This window comes from Barbatula barbatula (assembly GCF_947034865.1).
Source record: "Barbatula barbatula genome assembly, chromosome: 17".
Taxonomy (NCBI): domain Eukaryota; kingdom Metazoa; phylum Chordata; class Actinopteri; order Cypriniformes; family Nemacheilidae; genus Barbatula; species Barbatula barbatula.
The window spans coordinates 11,245,732-11,262,285 of record NC_136780.1 but is presented as its reverse complement, the minus strand read 5'-3'; the positions used below and the strand labels follow the sequence as shown (position 1 = coordinate 11,262,285).

The 16,554-nt window shown below is 41.2% G+C and overlaps 1 protein-coding gene across 1 annotated transcript in view; it reads left to right on the top strand.

Moving 5' to 3' along the window:
* Positions 1–16,554, top strand: part of xkr7b (XK, Kell blood group complex subunit-related family, member 7b) — a 53,507-nt gene extending 36,953 nt beyond the window's left edge. Inside the window, exons 2-3 of the mRNA XM_079477657.1 lie at positions 10,275–10,474; positions 14,720–16,554. Of these exons, the coding sequence (XP_079333783.1) occupies positions 10,275–10,474; positions 14,720–15,696 (1,177 nt within the window). The 3' untranslated portion in view covers positions 15,697–16,554. The remainder of the gene's footprint in view (positions 1–10,274; positions 10,475–14,719) is intronic.

Here is a 16,554-nt window from a genome sequence, read left to right as displayed (position 1 = left end):
ATGCCTGTTGTCTTTTCCCAGATGTGGCAGATTGGTTTTGTTATTTATTTAATAAAGAAATAGAAGGCATAACGTTTTGGTGGGTGATTGAGAAATAACAGTTTGATCATGCATTGCTAGTGTTGATAGGTAGGCCTTTGTTCATTGTTGTTTATCCATGATTTCAAATAAGTATCCTCCATGGCTTTTTAGTGCAAACCATTAGCCCAAATTACGCAAAGTAACTACTTGAGCACTAGTTAAAATCATTTGCTGACAGCTTGGTCCCCATAGTTAAAAAATCCCCTCTGCGCCCCTGAGTGTACACCAGCCTGATCTCACGGGAATTACATATTTTAGTCTAATATGAATTCATATTAAACTTAAAAATCAATGGGGCAAAAAAAGCTAAACATGCTTAAACGCACAAACCGAATTGCCGTTGACCAACACACATCTACACAAACATGCGTACCGTAGATATTTGACAGGTGGTGATTTTCTGTCAGGAGCAGACATTTAACAACAACAAACATTGTTGAAAAGAAACATATACTTTAACTTGGCTATCAAAATAAACGCACAGACCTCTGTTGTTTTTGTATAAAGATAACTATAATGACTGCTGGTAAATACTAACCAAACGTTTTGACTGATGCAAACAAACAAAAAACATTTGTTTAGCCTTAAAATCGTTTTTTCTTGTAATTGAGAAAATCAAACAATTCTGTAAGGGAGGTTTTATCAGATTTTGCTAAGTAAATCCACACACTAAATATTGACTCTACAGTAAGTGGGGTTCATTTACAATTTAAGTAGGGGCATACAGACAGTCCCTCACCTGGCTTTAGTGTATAATCCATGTCTTAAACTGGCTTCTCTCCATTCAAATTGGATAATCACCCTCATTAAGTTAAACCACATGCAGCAGTCCGGCTTTCCATCTGCTCATTTTCTGTATTTCTCCAGCTCCTTTAGGACTTTATATCTCCCAATAAAAGTAATTGGAGCAGTATGAGCATCCTTACAGAGAACTTTCCACTTCAAACCGGTCAAAACACACTAAGTAGTCCCAAAATATAACTTTCAGGTGAATCCCTGTGAAGAACAAGTCTGGGTCATACGGTATGTAAGCATGGTAATGAGCGTTGTCGTGGTGGAACATTTTAAAATAAACAAACATATAAGCAGTACAACAACTACTGTACAACCTCACAGTATAACAACTCTACAATCCACAACTATGTTTTTAAAACTTAGGATATTGAGATAAAGATGAGGTTTCTGGTTTAGTTTGCATTTCAGAAATCTTTGTATGACGTTTTACTCAACCTTGAGTTATCTATTTTACTTATTGAAGATCAACACAAAACATTACTCATTTGACATGACATAATGTTTTACAAAATACTGCAATTTTCTAGAACAAATACCAGATAAATCTTATATCACAATACATTTACTTGACAAAGAAACTAGAAAGTCTTGTTTTATGAAAGAAACTGTAAGTAATGTCAACAGGGTAAGAAAAGAAACTTGAATGAGGAACTTAAGAAAAGGGTCAAACTAAATTCGAATGTATTTATCTTACCCCATTGAAAGATACTTTTTGTTTTGTTTTAAACTTATTTATTCATATACATTTTTCGTAAAACAAGACTAGATATATTTGGTCAATTTCGGTCCAAGTCAATTTATCTTGGTTTAAGAACTTTCTAATATTTGCACTCGAAAACAATACAAAAATGTAAGAAATTCAATTCCACAACGCCAAAATTGTATTATTATAAAACACATCCTTTCTGAGAGTGTAACTTAAGAGGAATATAATTAATAAAGTAGATATAGTTTTAATTTTTTAATAATTTGTATAACTTTTATAATTAAATATGATTAAGACATTCTTGACATGACTTGACAGTCTCCATGAAATGCATTATACCTGTAAAAAGAAAGAACTCGATGTAATGTAGGATTTGTTGATCATGCCTGCAGATGCCATTCTACAGTATGGCATGTTACGTTATCATCATTGCACAATAAATAAAGTAAAAGGTTAAAACTTGATTAAAAGCCTAAAATTAATCAAATGCTATTCCGCTCGTCTGAAAAAATTAGCCACATGCTCATTTCAAGCCAGAAATACATTTCCCCACCACCCGATTTGCATTGCAAAGCAACGTGCACCGCGACTGAGATCTCCCGTCTATCAGCCTATTCCCACCTTGGTCCTCCAGCATCCCAACAGCCCCTGGGGCAGAGCTGCTGTAATTAGCGTGATTAATGCTCATATTGAGCTCGAATGAGACATGGGAGGCTGTCCCAACCGTATCACGTGCTCTCACACACACATACGCAAATACACACACACACACACAGACGTGAATATCCAAATGAAGCGTGCCGTACCCAGGTAGACTATTTCTGTTTCAGACTGACAGAGCCACTTTAGTAAACTGTACAGAAGGGAAACTCATTACCTCAGTCAAATACAGCTAATTACTGTAAATGAGGCTTTCAGCACACAAAAATACAGGAGCGATGATGCAGCTGGTGTGCAGGGTCTTACAGTAGGTGAAGAGCCCCTCTCTCTCTTTTTCTCTTACATACATAAAACATCTGCTGCCACATAAAAATCTGACTGAAAGGATATTCAATGATATTTTGATTGCTTTGAAATAAGGAATCAGCCCAAATCTCCCATAAATGTTGTGTTCCGCGTCGATGAAAGGGATTAAATTGGAAAATGTTACTTAGCGTGTTTATCCACTGCAGTAAGCGGCACGCAGAGTATCTTGCGCATGAAACGCTTTTTAACCACACCTGAGCTTCTCACATCTGCTGCGTTTCTTGTTTGTAATGTTCAGACTGAAACATTATTTGGAGCGCCACCAGATTTTATTAGCGTGCGTGCACGTTTCTTTTGCTAGCTTTGTGCAGACTGAGCATGAACTTTTTGTTTTCATTTGGGCTAATAAGTTTCTACAAATATATTTCTCCAAATAAGACAATGTCACGTCTTCCTGTCTTCGGTTTTGTTTATTCACTAGGATTCATTTTTTTAAATGGCATGAAGTTTAAGTTTGCATTTTACATTTGGCAAACAATTTTATCCAAAGCAACTTACAAGTGTGTTTATTTATGTCTTGAGTCTTCAGTATGGGCAATCTAGTGTACTGTACCTTCCCAAATACACATCACTAAAGGGGCGTTAACATTACAATGATCACGTTTTAAAAAAAATTGCTAGCATGTTTTTTACTAAAAGGCCAAATTATGATGTGAAAGCAGATGTATTTGTTCGTGAACAAAAATTTTGTTTAATTAAATATTTAGGATTATTATTGGTTCATATTGGAGCAAGGCAAGGCAAGGCAAGGCAAGGCAAGGCAAGGCAAGGCAAGGCAAGGCAAGGCAAGGCAAGGCAAGGCAAGGCAAGGCAAGGCAAGGCAAGGCAAGGCACGGCAAGGCAAGGCAAGGCAAGGCACGGCACGGCACGGCACGTAGCATAACAAACAATGTAGTTAGCTCAAAAGAAACAAGCACAGGACAATAGACATGAGGGCATTAAATAGGGGGACTTACAAAGGAGATAATAATGGGCAGGTGTGGGTAATGAGACACAGATGGAAAGCTAGACTAGGAACGAGAGGGGTGGGGCCAAAGACGAGACTAACATGTTTCTCTCCACACAAAACACGTGGCTCTGTCATGATCCTTCCACTAGACTAGAAAATCAAGACAAGAGAGAGCAGAACCATGACAGTATGTGTTATTAATGTGCATTGTTTTTTTCCAGATGAACGGTAAAACATACTGTCAGACACTTTCTGGCAGACAACGTTTGACTATTGGTGATCGCAATGCCGGTTTTATTTCAGAATTAAAGACTGACGTGGTCGGAAAGTATTGTGTTTACGGCTGGATATTATATATGTAACGCTTTTAAGTCAGCAAGCTGGCAAAATATATGCTTTACATCGCGGACACGAGCATACCTTCAGAGAGAGCATTCAGCCTTTGCTGTCTTATTTTGGAGAAAAGACATTCGGGAATGAAAAACTAAAGCAGCATCTACATTTGTTTTAGTGACTGGGAACACTGCAGCGCGCAGGCTTAAAATAAACATAACGTTATTGTCCGCTGGTGTGGATGCAAAAATACAGTTAAAGGTATCGTTACAGTTATTATTATAATGTGAACGGCCCTTAACTCACACAGCTTGATCATCATATTTTTGGGAAAATGGTTAACCAGCTCCTCCAGGTCCCTAGCAGCTTATCCTAGGTTGTCTGCTTTGACTGTGTTGATCAAGATGGTTAATCAGGCTGACCAAATGACCAGCTTTGGACAGCTAGAAACCATGTGATGAACACCTTTACTGGTTTCAGTGTTCCACGCTTTCATCCTGCTTGGACAACCTATGCCCTCTTGCATCTGGACCAGCCCGTGCATCCCCGTCGGCTCCCTGGTTATCGGATGTACTGCGTGAGCATCGCGCCAGCCTCCGGTCAGCTGAGAGAAAATGGCGCAAGTCAAAAGACCCTGCAGACCTCTCTCTCTACCAATCTCTTCTCTCTTCTTTCTCTGGAGATGTCACCTCTGCAAAAACAGATTTCTACCACTCGAGGATCTGCGACTCTCCGGACTCTCGAACACTCTTCAAAACCTTCTCTGCTCTCCTCTGTCCGCCTGCTCCCGCACCTTCATCGGAGTTAACAGCTGCTGATTTTGCATCGTTCTTCGTAAAGAAAACTACTGCCATCAGCAGCCAGGTCTCTACGCCACCACCTGTCGAACCCGCCCACACCCCTGACACGTGTGCGCTCCCCACCTTTTCTCCTTTGTCTGAAGCTGATGTCTCCAAGGGCATTGGCTCCAACCACCCTACCACCTGCCCACTGAATACCATCCCCACCCATCTCCTCCAGGCCATCTCTCCAACGGTTGTGCCTGCTCTGACCCACATCATCAACTCTTCGCTCACCACTGGGACATTTCCCACAGCGTTCAAAGAGGCCCGCATCACACCACTTCTAAGGAAACCCACCCTGGACCCTACACTGCTAGAAAACTACAAGCCTGTCTCCCTTCTTCCCTTCATCGCCAAGCCCTGGAGCGAGTTGTGTTCAACCAGCTCTCCTCCTTTCTCATGCAAACAACCTCCTAGACAGCAATCAGTCTGGGTTCAAGACCGGTCATTCCACAGAGACTGCACTGCTCTCAGTCATCGAAGCCCTGAGACTGGCAAAAGCATCATCCATGTCATCTGTGCTCATCCTACTGGATCTGTCTGCTGCCTTTGACACTGTCAATCATCACATCCTCCTGGCTTCTCTCAGTGCTATGGGTGTCTCTGGAATGGCGTTGCAATGGTTTGAGTCCTACCTCTCGGGTAGGTCATTCAGAGTATCCTGGAGAGATGAGGTCTCCGCGTCCCAACAGCTCAACACAGGGGTGCCACAGGGCTCAGTGCTTGGACCGCTACTCTTCTCCATTTACATGACATCCCTCGGCTCGGTCATTCAGAAGCATGGCTTCTCCTATCACTGCTATGCCGACGACACACAACTCTACTTGTCATTTCAACCGGACGATCCGACGGTCGCTGCTCGCATCGCGGCATGCCTGAGTGACATCTCGTTTTGGATGAAGGATCATCACCTGCAGCTAAACCTTGCAAAAACGGAACTGCTTGTGATCCCAGCCGATGTGTGCATGTAACTCCGCTCTTCATAAGGTTACACTGGCTCCCTGTTGCCGCCCGCATAAAGTTCAAAGCTATGCTCCTGGCCTACAAGACCAACACCGGATCTGCACCATCGTATCTCCACTCGCTAATGCAGATCGATGTTCCTGCCAGATCACTGCGGTCTGCAAAGGAACAACGACTAGTGGTACCATCCCAAAAAGGAAAAAAGTCACTCTCCCGTACCTTCTCTGGATCTGTTCCACATTGGTGGAATGATCTACCAGCTGCTACAAGATCAGCAGACTCGGTTGCCATCTTTAAAAAACGCCTAAAAACGCATCTCTTCCGTCAACACGTCGCTGATTGATTTTTCCTAATTCTCTTCCCTTCTTTATAATAAAAAAAGACGTACTAACCTCACTATTCTTAGCTTTTTATACTGTGCTAGGCTTTAATGGACTAGTTTGATGCACTTATGTATTTTGTTGCCTATGTTGTTATAATTGCTTCCAATGTTTCCTCATCTGTAAGTCGCTTTGGATAAAAGCGTCTGCTAAATGACTAAATGTACATGTAAATGTAAATGTTTGAATGAGGAATAATATGAAGCTGTTTAATAAATGTTTTTTGGTTTTATGTAGCTGTACCTACACCGTTTGATTGTGACCACATTGTCTTCTGTCTCGCCTCTGTAGTCCTGGGGTCCAGTTCATTGGGTTTGTACATTTGATTTGGAAACAAAATTCTCACAGAACTTTGAAGGCTTGAAGTTTCAAAAGAGGCTTTGTGATGTTTTCTGTTTTCAAGGTGAAACTAATCGAAGTGTGAAGCAAGAACCCAGTCTCACACAGCACACTTTGATCAGACAAACTGAAACAGGAGGTCGGCCTCTTCTACAACACTCAAAGTGTGGAAAGCCTTTCTCTTGTGATAACAGACAATAACATTTAATGAAAGTAATTACAAGAAATGCTGAATAACTTACGTTTATGCATTTGGCTTTTGAATGGTGTGTCACTTAAGAAACATCTCATATTGAGACCCCTGCTCTCTGTTGTTCTCCATCAAGCAGGTTCATTTAATATGATATTACGTATGTTATTACAATAATTAAACATAATGAAAGAACATATTGTGCTTGTGCTGTGTGTGTGCTTGTGTGTGTGTGTGTGTGTGTGTGTGTGTGTGTGTGTGTGTGTGTGTGTGTGTGTGTGTGTGTGTGTGTGTGTGTGTGTCTATTGATGAAATCAGTTTCACAAAGGTCATCCAATTGTTCCGATTTTAGCTGAACATTTGTTGTGGACTAGTAAGTATTGTGTATTGTGCCCTCACACTCACGCACTTTTGTAGGTGTATAGATGTGTGATTCGTGGGTATGTAGGGCCGGTTTGTGGAGATGCAGTGTGGAATATTGATGCTGCGGTTCCAGACAAGTGGCGCACTAAGACAGCAGAAGGGAGAACATGGCACAGATACTAAGCCTTCAGCGCTGTCTCTCAGTACTTCACACAGAGCTGGAGAGAGGGAAAACAGAAAGATGAGAGCGAAAATATGGATGAATGAGGGATTAAGAGGAAAGGAAAACATCCAGCTAGATTTCTGGAGTCACTTATTCAAATATACGATTTTAAAGGGATAGTGTGTGCAAAAAAATCTGAAATGAAATTCTTGCATCATTTATTCATCCTCGTGTCCGTGTTTGACTTTCTTTCTTCTGCAGAACACAAAAGAAGATATTTTGAAGAATGACGGTAACCAAACAACATTGACCCCGTTGACCTCCATTGTATGGACGCAAAACCACACATACACATTTCTAAGTCATTAGAGTCATATACAGATTTTGAACTACATGAGGGTGAATAAATGATGACAGTTCATAGTGCATTCAATAATTTACACTATAGTTGTCAATGGGCCTTTTTAGTTGTCTGGCTTATCTGCAACAAGCTGCCGTTCGATATTAAAGCAGTTTACTGGTGAATAGCGGCGTGCACTAAACAGTGTGTTGACTGTGAGCGTGTTAGATGAGAATTCTCCTTGACGGTCTCAACAGGTCCTGAGGTGCTAATTACGGCAGAGGATGAATTAGCCAAATGCATACAGTAGACACTCTCAATTTACCCTTCACATTCTCTCTCTGTAGAAGGGATTTGGTGTTCTCCTTCAGGTCCTGCGTATTAAGTAATTAGGGTTCATTATCACAAAATCAATGGGAAATGTAATTAAAGTTCTTTATACTGTAAAGTCTGGCTGCTCGAGTCGTCGGGTTCTCAGTTTCATCTGCAGTGTGTTATACTGCTATCTGTCCAGATATCAGCTTCACACCCGCAGCTCAATGACAGTCCAACTTCGTCTGCCTCAAAAACCCATTTCGCGAGACATAGATGGGTCAGGAATCTAGTTTTTCTACATCTGTGGCGGTTCTCTCATTTTTCTTGGATTCCATCACTGCAGGCCACTCGGGAGCATCGGAGACCTCAAGATTAATTCGCCCTTTTGATAATGGATGTTCTGGAGATGGCATATCTAAACGCCTGTCTGACATATCACATTGTTTCAGATTTCATTTGGTATATGTTGCTTTCGGCTCTGTCCCTCTTCAAAATTTCTTTCTCTCACAGATGCAGAAATGTTTGCGTGCACTTGGCGATGGCTCATCTCACATAGTGCCATACAGGCTCAGATCCCTTATAACCTTGAGCCTATCAGAGTAAAGCATGAAAAAATCCCTCCCGTTGCAGCCTGAAAGTGTAGAGCTGGGGATAAAATGCTCTTCTGCAGCCTTTAACCAGCTTCAGGCCAGCGAGCATTATCTAGAGCCGGGATGAGAGACACAGTTAGAAAGAGAACGAGCAAACTGAAAAAAACAGAAATCGCATAGAATATGAGATTCTTACATTTAAAGGGATAGTTTGCCCAAAAAGGGTATCATCATTTATTCACCCTCATGTCGTTCATAACCTGTACATGACTCAAAAGAAGAAGTATTTGAATTCTAAGCAAACTGCCCCAATCGGAAGAAAAGGAGAAAGTATTAAACTGAATAAGCACTTAAGTACAGAATTGAATCTTTAAGGAAAAGAATCATTCAGTCTTTCTCTGATCTTTTATTTAGGTTAGACTTGAATGTGTGTGGTATCAGGTTGTGTCATGTCCCTGTCCCGACAAAAGCAGCTGTCAGGTGAAAAGCCCTCAGTGCCACTCCACGGGTGTCATATTGTGGTGGGCAATTCATGGACAGTCAGCTCAGCCAAAACATCAGATATTTATTTACTAAAACGGTCTCGTGCGATCATCATTCAAGTTTAATCCATGAAAAGTTCCCATCAATTTTAATCAGAAAAGTCTTCTTACAAATGTTCTACAGAGCGTTTTAGCAGCAGCAAGATACAGGCTCAAACTTAACTCACGGCAAACCTCTACAAAGAATCATTAACCGTTGAGTAGTTTTAATGTAATACAATTATTTATCTGTATTTTTACATTCTACTGTCAGTGTTAGTGTTATCTGTATGCACCAAGGGTCAGAGAGTAAAGCAATTTTGATTCTCCATATATGTTCTGAACATGTGACAGAAATTGACAATAAGTTTATTACAAAATTAAATATTAAAAAATTAAGTTTTGTTTTGTTATATTACTAGCCAGACAGATTACCAAAGACATAACGGAAGTCAACTTTGGCAAGTCGTGTGCATCCGATGAAACGTGAATTGACTTTCAATGGAGTATATTGATAAAATGACTGAAGGAAAGTTGTCATGGTTATGGACAGAACCCAAGCGCAGGCAGACTTGATATAAATAACAAACAAAATACCCACGATGGGGAAAAACATTAACAAAAACCAAGACACAAATGAAAACTAAAACTTCCCACAAGGGGGACAAAACAAACGAAGTCTTTAGAATAATAAACCAACAAAATCCACAAACTTCGAACAGGAACAAGATAATCCACGAACAGGTACACTCCAACAAGGATGATGATAACAATGAACCGACAAGAGACAGAGGGAAACTGGGATTTGATAAAGGGAAACACTAACAAGGACTGATCACACAGGGAGAGTGGCGGCAGGTGACATGAATGAAACACTAAAGGAAAGCTAACAGGAGGATTGCACGAGGCAGGTGAGGGGAATGAAACACTAAGGGAAAGATGGACCAGGGCTGGAGACAAGACTAACACTAATGGACCGCTAACCGGGGAAACAAGGGGGCGGGACTAAAGGACGTGACACCGGAGAGAGAGCATGGCATGACAAAACAAAACAATGCTCTTTCTCCACACAAAACACATGGGAATGACATGATCCTGCCACAAGACTCGAAAACCAAGACAAGGAGAGGCAGGATCATGACAAGTTTGTTCAAATAACCTGTCAGTCACATTTGAATGCATCCTTTCACCCCACCTCTATTTTTAATGCTCAAATCATATTTTAAATTATATTCGTTTGTTATTCACGTCATCCGAAGTGGTCTTTCAGGCATGAGGTTTTCCCCACTGTAAACTGTAGTTCAGTTTCATATGTATTATAAGGAGATGTGTAGATCTAATCTAAAGAGTATTTTGATCTTCTCCTGTATGTTTTTAGGTACATCCACACCTTGTACCTGGGAGTACAGAGCCGTTGGCATGGCGGCCCCGGGCAGCATCACTTCTACTGGCGTCTGATGTTCGAGAGCGCTGACATCAACATGCTGCGGCTTCTGGAGGCTTTCCTGAAGAGCGCTCCTCAACTCGTTCTTCAGCTCAGCATCATGATCCACAGCAACCACATACTGCCCCTGCAGGGTAAAACACACTTACAGATACACACACACACACAGGTTTCCCTGGTGGGCCTGTGATATGCTTTTAGTTGGGAATCTTTAATGAGGAGAGAGAGAGCTAAGCCACTTGTGTGATTGTGTCTTGATCGGCATGACTTATTCATATGGCGCTGCAGAGGAGCGGTTTGCTTGTGATGAATTAAACAAAACATTTTACACGCTTTGCTCTGTGCGATTTCATATGACATGAAGCTGGCACCTGTGTTACAAGAAAAGATGGAGGAGAGAGAAAGAGAGAGAGAGAGAGAGAGAGAGAGAGAGGGAGGAAGAGAGACATACTGTATGTATGATATGGTCTCTGCCTCGGATAGGATCCTTTCCCTTATGCCAAGAAAATATATTTTCCTATATATTATCTATATATTAAATTATGTAACATATGAATATACAGTATTACAATGTACTGAATAATACATAAGGAATTGCCCTTTTCATATAAATAAAAATATAATCAGCTGTTTCCAAATAGAAAATTATTATTTCATATATTCCAATACATTTTTGTTTCGCAAGGGTTGTCTCGCTGTCTTATTCATATAGCAAAACTGGAAAGGACTCAATGTAGCAAGCCTTGGTTAATTTAGATGAATGTTTATTTATAGATGCACTATTGTTTTTTGGTAATTCACACATGTTTGTTAATAAATGTAAACGTAAGGAGTACAATCATGAACTTTCATATTACTGTAGCTATTGCATTAGGGTTAAAGGGAAAGTTCACCCAAAGATACAAATTCTGTCATCCTTTATGCACCGTAATGTGATTTAAAACCTGTTTACGACTCTTTCTTCTGTGGACAAGAGAAGATATTTTGAGAAATATTTGTGTAAAAACAGTTAATGTCGTGCAGTGTTGCTTGGTTACCAACGTTCTTCAAAATATCTTCTTTTGTTTTCTGCACAAGAAAGAAAGTCCCATAGAATATAATAGAACATAACATTACATTACATTTATAATTTCAAACAGTTTTCTTGTTTTAGAAGTCCACTGCATGATACTGAGGGAAAAAGAGAACAATACTACACAACTGAGAGCATAGTCAGCAGAATCAATGAGAGGAAATGTACAGAGAGAGAGAGAGAGAGAGAGAGAGAGAGAGAGAGAGAGAGAGAGAGAGAGAGAGAGAGAGAGAGAGAGAGAGAGAGAGAGAGAGAGAGAGAGAGAGAGAGAGAGAGAGAGAGAGAGAGAGAGAGAGAGAGAGAGAGAGAGAGAGAGAGAGAGAGATGTACAGCAGCAGCGCTCAGAAGGGACTAACTGAAGAATTGAATGTAAAAAGGCAGAGGCTCTGAGATATTCTGATTAATTCTGGGTCAGGGGTTTGGGTTACCAAGCACAGAAAGCCTCTTCCTATCTTGTGTTTTTGGCATTTTCTCTGTGTGTCTTTTTGATCTCATGTTTCAGCCTGTCTGACCGTCTCAAACCTTTGACCTCTGCATTGTGTCGGCCAATTCCATTGTAAAGTGAGCATCACATCTTTGAGTACTCTGAAGGATGCAGCGTGTTATTTTCTCTTATACAAAGGCATTGCTGAATGCTCGATTCTGGTTTACAGATGCAATGCATGCTATACAGTAAAGACTAAAGCACAGTATTAACGTGTATGTGGTGTTACTGTAAAAATTGACTTCTATTTCTGTTTCTGTTTTAGTGCGTTTAAAAAAGAAAAAAGCATAACTGGGCCCAGATGTGCCCGGGTAGCGTTTATTACTCAGAGCCGGCACGTGAGATAAAATGCGGCATGCAAATTGAGTCAAGTGCTAAATTTGTGGGCGGGTTTGTACGTTTGCATAATTATTTTACAGATTCAGATGCTTGTGCAATGCATTCTCTATAAATTCTTTCCTATTTGCGTTTGTGAGGAATTGACAAACTCTAATGCATGCATTAAATGGAATGGAATCGCGCAAATATTTTTATTAAAATGCATTACACAGTGAAACAAATTTCTGTAGCACGTGGAAGGTGGGATGAACCGATGATGGGTGACTACGTTTGGAACTTAGTCCGTGAGGACAGTATTAGTCTGTATGTTAAACTGTTGTTTTGAGCTCAGTGTTATACCAGTATCTTGTCATTTCTGCGTATGCGTAATAATACCAAAATGTATAAATGTGTGAAAATATTTTGGAGTTATTTTTGTAAGTACCGTTGATGGTATCAAATATCTGAGTGATTTTCGTATTCAGCCTGTTAAACTTCATAAAGCATCAGTAAAAATGAAAGCGAAACACAACTTGTCACATTGTGTTATGTAAACATTTCCGTTTTTTTCCACCACATCATCTAGAGTACAGTAAGTGTAATCGAACTACTGTAACTCTCTCTCTCTGGCAGCATGGGGCTTTAATTTGTCTTATCCCTTTCTCTTTAAACTGCATTCTAATCTACGGCGGTCTTTGTGGCAGTGGGCTTGCGCCGCATCCGATGTTTGATTTAATTAAGATTGCCAGCGCATCGCTCCATGAAAACAGGCCGAGTGAGAACGGGCAGGCTGAAAGCGGACGGGAAAAGGCAGACAAATGCTTTTGGATCTCTGCTAATTAAGACCACGCTTAATCTGGATCTGCACCAAATGAGTCGAGAGACAGAGAGGGTTTTAGGACGAAGCCAAATGTGCGAACAACACTCAAAAAAGACTCTCGCCAGAAAACGAGTAACCACATCAGGGGTCAAGTCTGTGCTAAGGGAAATCCGGAATGTGATATGTACCGCGTGGGCCCAAAGCGGAGAATAACAGTATGTCTTGAATTATTTATGCCACAATCGACCTTCGTAACAGGAATTTTCACTAGTATGGGTCCGACCGCATGTGCTGGATTCTTTCATGTGGTCTTCTGAATATCCTCAGCTGACCTCATGTAAGCACGCCCGGGGGGTGTTGATGTGTTTTAAAAAGACTGCGGGTTCTCAAAAACATGTGTGTGCGGATTGTGACCGAGGTTGGGAACCAAAAGGGAGAATCTGCAGGGACCCGGCAGATAAACAAACATGCGGTGGGAAGCATGTGACTTGATCCCCATGATAACATCAGCAAGTCTCCAGAGATTCATATCTCTCCATCACACGAGAACATGCGCACACACACACACACACACATCATCATCACCTTTTCACACAACCTCATGCTCTCGCAAACACAACATGAAACACCTGTCCTTGTCAACGTGTCAAACGCATACACACTCTCTCTAGAGAAACATTTCTCTCAGGCAGTTTGGTAACACGCTCAGAGATTTGTCGTCTCAGCGGGTGCTGTATTTTCTTCGAAATACGACTTGAAATTTTAAAACAATCGCAGTGTTTGTGACATAACTTTGAGCTTTGGCTGCTTTTTACACTATCAATCTTTACTCCCCTCTTGAAAGACCATCTCTCACATCTCTGCCACTTCCAAATGTATAAAAGCCGCTCTGACGTCTTGTATTAAAGTCACTTTGCATCTATAAATCAGTCAGTATCTGTTCTCTCAAAACGTGACGCGAGGTAGGTTCACACGTTTCTAAATTATGGGTTATGAGAGGCAAGAGACATCAATTAGAATCTGAATTATTCAGTTTTTAATAGTTAATTATTCAGTCGCATGTCCAATTAGCAATGAATCACATCAGATCTTATTAAATATTGAAGGCAGAAGTCGGAGAACGTGAAAATGTACTGTAGTTGTTGGTAATGACTTTCATTAAGTTTTATTTTTAGCATTTGCTCTTTTCGGGATATGTATAGGGCTACAGACTAATATACATGACAGTCTCTCCCTCAGAATATAAAAAAACAGGATTTCATGATTGAATTTCGACATAATCAAGCCATGACAGCATCATTGACAAGACACATAAAAACTGTGATAAAAATCCATATTTTCACATGAAAAAAGAAAGTTTGAACGTTTTTCTAAATACATGTACAAATATTTTGTTGTATTGCGTAAAAGTAAACATGAACTTGTTTCCTTTGCAGTATTTGAGGTCTGAAAAAATACATAGCATCTTTTCTGTTATTTTGACCTGTTTTCCAGTTTTCTTTTCCTGCAACAAAAATTGGGGGGATAAATATTGTTAGTAGTTTACAGAAACACATATATAAATAAATTGTTGATTCAAAAATAGTTAAAATAATTTTGAAATGGAGTCTAAATTTTGGCTTTATACGACCTAATGCTTCATTACTTCAGCTCTTTTATCTTTTCTATATATTTTGTTTTTGTAGGACTGTCTGCATCTGCCTCTCTGGTTTCTCTTGCCTGGATGATCGCTTCATACCAGAAGGTTCTGCGTGACTCCCGAGACGATAAGCTCCCCATGTCCTACAAGGCCGTTATTTTCCAAATGCTCTGGCACCTCTTTACCATCGGTGCTCGGACGATTGCCTTCGCTCTCTTCGCTTCAGTGTTCCAGCTCTACTTTGGGATCTTCATCGTGGCCCACTGGTGTGCCATGACCTTCTGGATCATCCAGGGCGAGACCGACTTCTGTATGTCGAAGTGGGAGGAGATCATCTACAACATGGTGGTGGGCATCATCTACATCTTCTGCTGGTTCAATGTGAAGGAAGGCCGTGCACGATTCCGATTGGGCGTGTATTACTGCGTAACCTTGATCGAGAACGTTGCATTAACCGCGGCTTGGTACATCCACAGGGGACCGCACACCTCGGACTTCTACGCCCTGATTATCGTGTGCGTGGTGGTGTGTAGCTACGCCCTGGGAACTTTCTTTATGTTTGTGTACTATTGCCTGCTCCATCCAGACGGGCCCATCCTGGGCACCCAGTGGAGCTGCGTGGAGGAGGGAATGGGGGTAATCGGGCTGGGTGGCATCGGGGACTTGGGTACCCCCTTGCCCCAACCTGACGTAGTTACCAGCCCACCCAGAACACTCCAGAGGACTACCGGAGGGGATCGGGAGACAGGGGCAGGGGACGGAGACAGCACGCTACCTGTATTTCAGGTGAGGCCTCCTGTCGTTCCCCAAGCCCCCTCCCCACGTCACCTGAGGACTGAGGGTCCCGTTATCCGCATCGACCTGCCAAGAAAAAGGTACCCAGCCTGGGACGCCCACTTTATCGACCGTAGGCTTAGGAAGACCATCCTGTTACTAGAGAACACGTCTCCTGTTACGCCTCGTATCCGGTACCAGAGTTTCAGCAACCCCAAAGAAGTGACCGAGTATGAGACTACGGTGTAGCGGTGTTCATACCTCCCACCACCAGGGGGCTCCACCTTCCACATGACATCTCTATGCAGAGGTGGGACAGATGACTCACGAGACAGATGGTGCCGTGAGGTTCCGATCCCAGACGGCCGGCATGGTGCTACATAGTGGGACCCTCCACGTTTGGCATCAGGGTACATCTGTTGCCTGACCGGTCTGATAGTCCACTTCGGGCAAAAGAGAAGTCAATGAAATGGAGCGTTTAAATGAACAGAGACGCACAGAAAGTGACTCTTGGAGAGGGACATGCCTTTCTAAATATGCACTGAACGTAGGATGCTCGCCACAATGGTGAGGAGAGAAAGTGGACACATGTAAAATATAGATGAACTGACCAATCAGTATTGCTCAGGATCAGCCTGATTACCTTATTGGTCCGTAAGTTTAATGTTCCAGTGACCTGAAAACAGTACAAATCGTGTATTATTTGCTTCTGTGAATGGTGAGGTTAGCGAGTTCAATCAATCATTCATTTCCTCAAGAGTACTTCTGTATTTATTGACCAACTGACTTATTTATTTATTAATTAGATTTATTTTTTATGACTCTGTGGCCATGTCTTTGATATAATTCTTCTTATTGAATATTCATATATAGATATTATCTTTTGTTATGTGTATATAATAGTATGGCGCTGATGTGTCTGTATGAATGTATTCGGGTTGTCTGTATGTCTGACTGGTTATGAGTCATGCTGCATTGTTTATCTGTTGAGATAAATGGAAAGAAAAAAGTCATATATAAGACAAAAAGCTGTGATCGAACCGTAGTTGGAAAAAAATGTAAAACAATATATGACAGGCTTGGAAAAAAGTAAACAACTACATTGTG